Raw genomic sequence first — 11,211 nt, forward strand, 5'->3', positions numbered from 1 at the left:
GCGCATGTTGATGATGTCATCAAGCTGCGCCTGTTTTGGTTGAAAGCATCGCAGCGGCTACAACCATTATCATCTGCAAATTATGGCGGGCGACAGTCATAGTAAAGAGATGAAGCACTTTTGAAATATGGGGAAAGCCAAAAACTGCGCTTCCTCCACTTCCCTACCATTGATTCATTAATGCTGAATTCTCTGCAGCTGCTCTGTTCCCATGTTGTTGCAGTATATTAATGACTAACCTCGTATTGTGGATGAATAATCTCAGTTGTTCTCCTGACTGAAGTTTGGCCCGTGTATAGCATCCTGCTATGCGATTGCATTTGTCCCTGACCACCAGAATCCCTCACGTTAACTTTTATCGAGTGGAAAAAAAGTTGGCGTTCATCCTCCAGCTTCACTGTGCTAATGTTATGCTAACATAGCTGTGTCGCTAGCAATCACGTCGCACAACATTATATACCAGGTAGTCCAACTTCAGTAACCCTGCAAACGTCACTGCTGTTTAGTTTCCTGTCTTCATTTATGTTGGAAGTGATAGCAGAGCTGTACGTTTGAATTAGTTTCAAATCTCTCAGTCAGAACATGGTATGAAATGTTTAGGTGGAAACTAGCGAGCTAACTTCCTGTTAACTTCTAACTCCGTTACATTTAATAAATCTGTTTTCATGGATGCCTGGATGTTAAACTTAATAGTTACACCTGGTAAAGCAGCAACGCTGATGATTTTATTAAAGATGAAAGAATTTAGACCGTTTTTAACTCTCAGTGTTCGTTTGACTTTGGGACCTGAAGCAGACGGAGTTTTGGACCCAGATTACTCCGTGAAGCTGCTCACTACGGCAGCCGTAATGCTCTGACCATCCATCAAGCAGTGTGGCTTACCAAAGTTGTACTAAAACATTTTTAACAGATTTCTGCCCAAATCGGTTCGAGGTCAGTAAGCACAACCAGAATTCATACATAAGGCGCACTCTCGATTTTTGAGAAAATTAAAGGATTTTAAGTTTGGAAAATACGTTATACAGAAGAGAAGAATATATCGTGATATATATCGTTACCGCACATGCTTCAAATTACCGTAATTCTCGGACTATAAGCCGCTACTTTTTGCACAAGCTTTGAACCCTGCGGCTTTTCTATGGATTGTCCATGAGCGGAATTGTTTTGTTTGTTCCGCTGTTGTACGGCACTACGTTGCCTGGCGGAAGGATCGGGGTTCAAGAGTGGTATGTTGGTCACATGTCCATCCGCCAGGCAACGTAGTGCCGTACGAAGTAGCGCGAAAAACAAACTTCAAAGTAGCGCTACGCGTTCAGCTGGATGATGAGCAGCGATAAACTTGCGAAAAGCAAGTTATGCCCAACTCCACCGGTGGATTCTGACAGCGTGGAAAAGTGTGAAAACATCCACGATCACCAACGGATTTCGAAGGGCTGGACTGCTGCATGATGGAGAGGAGGACACCGCCACGGCCCTTCTGAGGGTGTTCGACTCTGACACTGACAACGAGGATTTCTTTGGTTTTGAAAGTGACAACGAAGGAGAGAAGCGGAGAGTGAATGACGAAGCCATCCTGAGCCTGTTCGTTTCCGACACTGGAGGAGAGGACTTTGGTGGTTTTAGTGTGCAGGAAGAAGAGGAAGATGGTGGTGAATGACTGACTTTTCTTCTTGTTAAAGCCGTGTTACTGCACCTGAGCCTAAAAGGTAGTCCGAATCTATTTTTCTGGTGTGCTGTAGGTTATTGTTATGTACTACATTTGTTACTCATTTATGAAGCACAGTACATGTGCAAATATGTACTAATAACTTGTTTTTCAAAATATTAATAAAAGTGATGTCTCCAAACAGCCATCTCTTTCCTGACAATTCGCTTTGTTCTTTTTTTGACAATTCTCTTACATATGATAAGTCAACATTGAAACACCTGCGGCTTTTAGTCAGGTGCGGCTAATGTATGTACAAAACAGGATTTTCCCCTGATTTTAGCTTGTGCGGCTAATATTCAGGTGCGCTCTGTAGTCCGGGAAATTCGGTATATCGCGATATGAATTTTAGGCCATATCGCCCAGCCCTAATTCTCTGCATGTCTAGTTCATGCTTGGTGTAAAACTGAGTTATTGCCTGCACAATATCCTGAGCCGTGCATGCGGTCAGCTGGATGATGCCACCAAACAGTTTTATGGTTGACGTTATTTTCCTCCCTGGATTTAATATACAGGACTAGCATTTTGTGCACTGTTATGTCTGTGCTCTCACCTATGATCAGGGTGTGCCGAGGTGCATTTTTAACTTCACACATTGTCTCATTCTGCACTACTTCATTAATTGAATTCACAAACTCAAAGGCATCATTTTTGCTTCGCCAGCTTTCTGGCACACTCATATACTTTGCCATGTGATCGTGAATTTGTTGAACTGACAGCATAGAAGAATTAATTTTGATGGCTAGTAGAATATTGTCGATGAGAACTTTAACTTCTTCGGGGTTGGATTTCTTTATGAGTGACAGCTCGTTCCTCTTCTCTCGGTCTTTGGCGCTCTCTCCCAACAATGTACCGATCCCCATTCCCATCGTACATCTTCTCACAATTCCAACTGCTTTCAAATGACTTTTCTGTTGAATGTGGCGCTTGAGGTATTCCAGCTTCCATTCTGTCCACACTTTTCCCTCTGAAAACTTGCTTGCGATTTTAGCTTCGCAACATGTTTTGCAGACCAGACCTTTCTCACTCGAAAAAGAAAAAATCTCTCCCAGTTTCACAGTTTTTTCTCCCGTTTGCACATATTCTGACAGCCATTCCATCTTAAAAGAGTCGCATTTCTTTTTTACTTTGGCCACTGTGTGCCACTGCCCGTTCGTTTTGCCATTATTTTAAAGGTTCAACATAAGCAGCACTCCACATCAGCCACACCCCTTTGTTAGCTAAACATGAGCAGCATTTAAGGACGCTGTCATAGCCTGTCAACCACGTTGATGAGCTGTGCATATACGAATGTGAATCGCATCATTGGCTGGAGCAGCCAGTCACCGCTCACTTACTGACTCACACTACAAAACAGAATCAACTGTTAACGTATTTATTTTCATTTCAATTCAGGTTAGGTTTTGTTTTTTGTGCGCTACAGAGATTTTCTGTGCGCAGAGACCGTGCCAGCAGTGCACAATTGCGCACGCGTGCAGCTTAGAGGGAACATTGCTCACGACCCAGTGGTGCCAGTTTAGCTCATTATGCAAATGTAGATGTTTATAAGGCTGGAAACCAGCAGTCAGCTGAGACTGAAGACGTCACTTAGATGAGTGCTGAAAACTCCTCGTCCACAAGAACAGAACCAACTTTTGGGGGAAAACAAACCTGTCTTTGGTGATAGAGCATTTAGGCAATGAAGAATGGTTTACACTCACCTTATCATGGCAGGGATCTGGATAGTCACAGATGTCCTCTGGAAAGGCAGACCGTATCAACATCTTCACCTCTTTAGGGTAGACGTAGGTAGGCTGACACTGATCCCCCTCCTTCACGCCAACCTTGTTAAAAAACTAGGACGGGGGTGACAGGAGTTATATGATAAAGATGATAGAATAATACAATGTATTTCATGACAAGGACCACCTGTAAACACAGAAGACCAGTCTGTGAGCAGTTACCACTCATCACCCAGTCTCAGTCTCTCATTTCCTTGTCCTGAATTGAATCGTGATGAAATGAAGTCCACACTTTGTCCTCTGCAGAAGACTCCTTCAGCTTCTTCTAATGGTTATATATCCTGCCTGGCTTTGGAATATCTGAGGACTAAGTGTGAGTATTAGTCTGTCATGACTGAAACATCTCTACATGAATGTCTGCAGGAGATTTTCTGGTGGCACAAAGCTTTGGGGAGTGCTGTAACCACTGGGAGAAAACCTTGCTTATTGTCATTAATGAGCTGAACAAAACAGTACAGACACAAACATGTGCCATGGCTCCCCGGTGTCACCCATCGTAGCCAACCTTTACGTGGAAAGTACAGCACCAAGCCACTGGCACAGATAGGTGGATGTAGAGTAGTAGAAGCCTTCACTGTTCACATCAGCTCAGTGGATAGAAACAGAAAGTTCACCAGGGCAGACTCAAACAATAAAAGTTTACTTTGCACAGTGAGGAGAAAGTCCTCAACATTGGAGTTTACTGGAAGCTATGCCTGCAGGTAAAGATTATTTTGGTAACTGACTAATCCACCAATTGTTCTTTGAATGTTTCAGTGACTCTTATCTCTGCCTCCTGTGGGCACACCTGTTCTAGGCTCCAGGACCTCACCTGCTCAAGCCTGCGCCCCTGTGAAGACCAGCCTGTTGTCTGGTTAAAATAATGACCCAGGAGACATTTGAATTTGAAAACAATCAATTGTATTTCTAACATTACTCAATATGACCGTCAGACTAAAAATGAATTCTAATAATAATAACATAGAAGCTGTACATCTGCATCTAAAGGTCAAAGGTCACTCTTTGAAGAATGTAAATGTTTCCATTGTAGACAGACATGGCTTTTTTTACTCCTCTTTCTGTCTTCTCTGTGTCCACTGTGGACAACCATGCTTGAACAGAAGGGGTTCAGTCAACTCTCTGCAATGCTGAGATCGCTTCCCAGGCCCCTCTTCTTATGTGCATATATGGGATCCCCGTCAAACACTAGCATATACTGTGCTGTTGTTCTGTGGTAAGAGAACGCAGTACTGTAAAGACATCTACGTGTTGCTACTAAAGTACACACCAGTTTCCTCTGCAGAAGACGGAAGACCTTCTTGCGACGGGCGTGGTCATTCCTGAGGCGTGTGGCAGCATGTAGCAAAGATGCTAACCACCCGGGAAGCCTGCAGAAGTGGCCATAATAGATATAAGTGTAGGTATAAGTAGTCGAACTCTTTCCTGTACCTTATCCCTGCAGCTACCACCCTCTAACGTAAGTAGATAAGTACCAGACCATATACCACCCAGCTTTGCTCACTCCACAGTCCCAGCATATTCTTACAATATCCTCTGGGCTGCTTTGCAATAAAGACTTTGACCCTGTCTCTGTGTTCTGATTTAGAGCGCAGCTGATAAACCTGAAAACATGTTTCTATGCAGTTTAAACGCCTACTTCTGAACAGCCATCAAGTACTCAGCATTGGCAGGGTGTTACAGTTACAGTTTGGTAAATGCTGCTTTAAGTTACGTTGTTCCACATGGACATTAAGACTCACACTGTGGTGCAGGATATTCCTCACTTAATTTAACTATTAAACTTATCTGCATTTATATAAAGCAGTATACTTGCACAGTGACTAATGGCAGTCTTAAGGTTTAACTAGAAATCCTACATTTAGAATAATGTCATCATTATTTATGCTGAGTTTAGAAACGCAACCATCTGTCACAACTTGCAGATCGTCTGGACTGTTTATGTGAGGACCCAAATGCACACCACACAGGAAAGCAGGAAAAATAAACGAAAGACGTCCCGTTTATTAAGGCAGACACACCAAACGGGGAAATGCATAAATAAACTAAACAGAGGAACGGCTGAACTGGGGGAACTAAGGACATAAAGTAAAAGCCTGGAACACTAGAAAAACCTCGGAAACACCAGCGGGAAACAGAAGAGACACGGAGGAACCACGGACACGATGACAAAGGTCACGGAAAACTCACACAGTGGCTGTGTCCCAATTCAGGGTCTGCACGCTTGAAGTACGCATTTTAAGTGCGATTACGTCACCGCCACGTGACGACGGCTGTCCCAATTCGAAGTGTGCTTCAAATGCATACTCCAAATGCGCCGTCGAGTTCCCCAAATATCAAGCGTGGTCCGGTGCACGCTTCGTGGTCCCATATATCCCACAGTTCATAGCGCGGCGGTGGGTGTGGATTATTTTGCTGCAAAATACGGCAGAAGGGAGCGGCCGAAGAGTGAACTGTGAAAAGTAAGTACTGAATATGACGTCACTTATTTATGTGCGAATGTTTAATAACGAAGAAAATGAAAACATTACTGTTGGCCACATGTCGGCAAAGTTATGTGACATTAGTGATGTTTGTACTTTCAGCGTTAACTTGGTTTTAAAGCCTCTACATATATATATAGTCGACCTTAATCGTACAGAGAATCTGATGATTTTATGGATAATTAAAGTCAGTCATATATCCACAAACACAACAGGCTGAAAGTCAGTGATGCTGCTCGGTTTGCAGTCCTGAATATCACGGCACAAGCAGGATTCACTGCACTGTTAATGTGAGCTATGTTATATTGCTGCCTCTGTTCGGTGGTGTCGAGCCAAACGGACTTTAACGTGTGTTTGAACGAGCTGACGGTTCACTCGTTAAGCTGAAAGAAAGATGCTTTAATCACAGCAGTCACACATGTGTCCACTGCACCATCTGGAACTCTTCTTGTTTACACTCGTAATAACACAAACACTAAATCCTGCTTCTCTGGTGCTGTTGTGTAGCAGTGTGTACACCTGAGACTGTCACCTGTCTGTCCTGCACTCTCTCTCTGTTTCTTTCTCTCTGATTGTGGAATAAAAGTATGAACATGTGTTTATAAGTTACACTTGTGTTTGAATCCTGCAGCTTATCACACATTTGATTTCCATGTGTGACGACTGCAAGTGTCCAGAGTGAGGACAGACTGAGGGAGCCACTGCTGCACATCATCTGTGAGGCTTTGCACCCCTGATGATCCACCAGGACAAACTCAGCAGTGTGTGAGGAAGAGGAGGAGGAAGAGCCAGCAGCAGCTGACAGATGGAGAGAATAGACAGACTGTTCCTGTTTGTGAAGGACTGCTAGGAAAGTTTAACATAACTGTCTGTGCTGAATCAGTCTTATTAGGTAATGTTCAAATAATTGTATCATCCCAGTGTTTTCAGTGTGGGAGAAAGTACTCAGGGCCTTCAAGTTACACACTATGAAAGGCAGCAACAAGTTTAATGTTCAGAAACCTAAAGTCTGTATCAGCAGCAGAATGGAGCTAAAATAAATGTTTGTTCCAGTTCTATGAAGCTTTGAGTATTTTGGATCAGTAGCTGCTGTGTTTGTTGCATCATATTGCTGTAATTGTTTATATGCTTTATATATTCTGAGCTAAGTTGATCTATAGTGTTACATCATATTCTATAAGGATGTTATGTGTTTGTAGACTTTCTGCCCAGTTTGACCCATTTAGCAGACGTCAGCCTGTTTAAGGCTCTGATATCTATTCTGTAGGACTTAAAGCAGTTATGACATGGTCTGATTTTCTCACCCAATAAAGGAATATTTAATATATCAGTCGACTCTTCATTCTATCAGACACAGTTATCACAGCTCGTACATTTGCTTTTTACACATATATGTAAGCATTGAGCCAAATGTAATAATGCCAACATATTAAACGAACAATATTTGTCTCTTATGTATAATACATCTATATATACACTGTCACAGATACTTGAGTGTCTTTGACTGAAGATTTAAGGTGATAACTATATATGAATAACTGCAACTTGAATCTTTGACCCAGAGTTCAAGCTCACTGCTGTAATCTATCCTGTAATATATATATATATCATAATAATCTGACAATACTATAATATTGGCCATATTATATTTACATTACCACAGTGAGATGACTTTAGTCTCATGAACAACATTAGCTAATTGTTATTTACAGCTAATCTTAAATGACTGTTCAGCACAGACATGAAGCCCAACTATCATGTTCACAGTCCTGTGGTCTCAGCCTCAGATACTCAACTAATCAAAGTGATGTCATGACAACAATGAATGACCAACAAAACATTTTTTCTCTTTCATTTCTGTCACACAAAGCTGTATGTAACGTTTCTCGCGGTTAGTATCATAGTTGCTAGGCAACCTGAACAGCGCGACGGAGGCCAGACCGTCCCATTTCACACGCCTCTCACTTCCGCACTTCTCGTACTTATAGTACGAACCGTGCGTACTTCAAGCGTGCAGACCCTGAATTGGGACACAGCCAGTATATACAGACAGGAGGTGATGAGGGAAGTGGACACACACGGGGACACAGCTGAGACAAATTAGGGGCGATGAGACAGAGGGGAACAAAACAGAACACACTGAACACGGGACGCAAGACTGTCAAAGTAAAACAGGAAGCACAGAGACACGGGCCTAAGACTCACACACCTGACATAACATTAGGGATAAAACAGGGAGGCAACGAGACGACAAGAAACACCAGGAGAGCAACACGGGAGGGAGAGAGAGGGAATCCAAACATGGAGACGAGACAGACGGAGGGGCGAGCGACACACACGGGCGACACGGAGTCAGGCAAACACACAAGACGAAGCTCAGGGAAACACACAACACTAAACAGAGTTTACACAGGAACCAAATCATCCCCGTACACAGAGAATAACACAGCTCAGGGCTTCACAATAAGCAGTGCTCTTCATTACTAAACAAATGATTTCTTAAAAAGAAACACACTTATTATTATTATAGGAAGCAGTTTGTTACAATATTACTAGTTATTTCTTAACATTACATGCACTGTCCCTTCATTTGTAGCTCACAATGCAAACCTCAGAATATCGTCCCACACTGACACAGGCTCCTACTGACACTCAGCTGATGTTCAATAACACAAAGCCATGAGCAAGTAGAATCTACAGTAGAGTCTACAGTAGAGTTTATAGTAGAGTCTACAGTAGAATTACAGTTGAAACAGGTTTTTGCTCAGTTCTTCGTTTCATCTGATTCCACATGAATTATTAAGGTTCGTTTAGATCATGCTCTGAAACAACTGTCCAAAGAAGAACCAGGAAGTGTTTCATAACAGGGACCGAATGGCAGGAATGAAGCGATATACATAATGAACTCTGCAGTGAACAAGAGCAACAGTGACTACAGGAGAATCAGCACAGGTGAAGGGAAGTGGGCGGGCCCCGAGGTAAACTTTCCTCTACATCCAGGCGAAAGCCAGAGTGAAGTATACTGCTGACTGACACGTGCCCTCGTACCAAATACCACAGCTCTGCTAGAGGACTCATTAAAGGGTCACTTTAGAAGAACTTTTCCCTGAAGATGTTTTCAGGAATAAACTGGAGCTGACAGCAGGCGCACATTAATGATTTAGCCCAAAAATGACTAAAACAATCAGGCTTTATGTATGTTTTCACCCCCGTGGGGATATTCTGTCATTCTGTCACAGCTTTTGGACGACTCGACGCTGGATTCTAAACTGAAAGCTGGGAAACTTGAACTTACCCGAGTGAATGGCAGAGATCAATATACACATTCATGATGATGGACAACAGCAATGTCTGTGGACGAGAACGCCAACAGCATATTAGGGTTATTATAGTTAAACTAAACTAAAACTAGGTGTGAAAAGCACTCTGCTGAATGTGAATACAAACAGCACCTATAACTAATACGAACCCCAACAACAGTATAAAGCTAGCTGGACCGGTACATTTGGGAAGTGGGGCTTTTCTACATGATCAATGCACTGATGCACGCACACATAAAGAATATCAGCTGTTATCTGTTCTAACACTGTTATTTCATTACTAGGAATTTTGTTTAATCCACGGAACTGCAATAAAATGTTTCAGTAACTCTGGATAATTGAAACATTTGAACGCCTTGTGTTTTTATTGCTATTTTGTAACAAAGGATATTTTTATACCATAAAACATTTTGTATTTAAATTTCAATTCTAAAAGGAGCGACATGACCTCATCATGTCTCACGTTCCTGACCAAACAGCTACTATTACAACTTATTATTATAAACAGTTCTTTGCTCTGTGTCACAGTCGAAATGCGCTCATAGTAAAGCAGAACCTTTTGGATGCTGTTTCCGTTGAACAGAACCAAATTAATGTGGATTATAGATGAAACTTTCAGTCCACATCGCCTCTGTTCAACGAGTCCGAGCTAGCAGCAGGTAGCTAGCTAAGCTGTCATCCATTAGCCTCGCTCAGCCTGCTAACTAGAGTTTGACTGCAGGTGATGAATGTGACATTTTACTGATAATGTTTGTTAGACTGCTAACAGTTCGCTTGGTGAGGACTCACGCGCTCCTACCTGTCACCTCTGAAAAACACCCTCCTGAACAGTGCGCGTGCACTCTCCGGACTTTTGGGGGCGCGGTTTAACCCTGAGTGACGATGACGGTGGCAGCACAGCGCAGGCTGACCGACTGATGACATGATTACGGTTCAGTAGAAAACTCCTCCACCTACTACCTGCACACTGTAGTCATCATCACACCTGTGTGTGTGTGTGTATGTGTGTATATACACACACACATACATACATATATATATTTAAAAGGGACAGTGCAGTTTAACATAGTCCAAGTACAAACATGAAAGTAACGCACGTACGTTTATAGCTATTGCTAATTTTCAATAACTGTCCCTTGTTGGGCTTACAATCAAAATAGATACATTTTACAATAAAACATACATTTTCATAAAACCAAATTACATCATAAATACAATTACATTAATTAATAGACAATTAAAATAAAATTAAAATCCTTAGTTAAAATGACTACATTTCCCTTTAACCACACTTTAAGCTTCAATGTAAAGGATCCGATGTCTGTAATCAATTAGATTTTGGTTGGAAGTGTGCTCCACAGATGGCAAGCTGACTGACCGAATGCAGATCTGCGATATGACATCTTGCAGTTGCCGTTCACCTTACTCCTAGTAATACGATTACTATCTTGTCTCTGGATGTTTCGATTGAGACACTCTGGGGCCATCCTATTTATACATTTAAGAAAACACAAATGATTAAAACTCTTAAAACTAAGTAGTAGTAATATTTCTTTAAAATGTGACAATGATGCCACTGAACAGATTTTTTTATCCATTATTTTTAAAGATTGGTTATATAAGGACACCACAGGCTGACTGGTGCTGCTTGGGTCCAAACTGTCATACAATATGAAAAATGAGAGAATATCATAGAATGCATAAACATCTGAGCTGCTGAAGTAGGTAACTTAAAACAACTCAGATCAGCCTTGACCATCTTAGAAATCTTTTTTACATGCTTGTCAAATTTAAGATCTGAATCTAAAATTGTTCTAAAAATTCTAAAAATTCTAAAAACGTAGATATATCTATATATGAGATAGATCTATCTATCAAAAAATCCTGGTCTGTTTCTTCCAGTCTTCCCACAATGCTCTTCTTCT

General features: G+C 41.8%; 1 protein-coding gene across 1 annotated transcript in view; it reads right to left on the reverse strand.

Moving 5' to 3' along the window:
* arhgef4 (Rho guanine nucleotide exchange factor (GEF) 4) overlaps positions 1-11,127 on the reverse strand; it is a 116,011-nt gene extending 104,884 nt beyond the window's left edge. Inside the window, exons 1-4 of the mRNA XM_040048816.1 lie at positions 9,843-11,127; positions 9,262-9,317; positions 4,754-4,853; positions 3,406-3,540 (exon numbers count right to left, since the gene is read on the reverse strand). Coding sequence (XP_039904750.1) covers positions 3,406-3,540; positions 4,754-4,853; positions 9,262-9,296 — 270 coding nt within the window. The 5' untranslated portion in view covers positions 9,297-9,317; positions 9,843-11,127. The remainder of the gene's footprint in view (positions 1-3,405; positions 3,541-4,753; positions 4,854-9,261; positions 9,318-9,842) is intronic.
* Positions 11,128-11,211: the final 84 nt, after the last annotated feature.

The sequence above is a fragment of the Simochromis diagramma genome, unplaced genomic scaffold (genome assembly GCF_900408965.1).
Source record: "Simochromis diagramma unplaced genomic scaffold, fSimDia1.1 OVJJ01000125.1, whole genome shotgun sequence".
In the NCBI taxonomy this organism is placed as follows: domain Eukaryota; kingdom Metazoa; phylum Chordata; class Actinopteri; order Cichliformes; family Cichlidae; genus Simochromis; species Simochromis diagramma.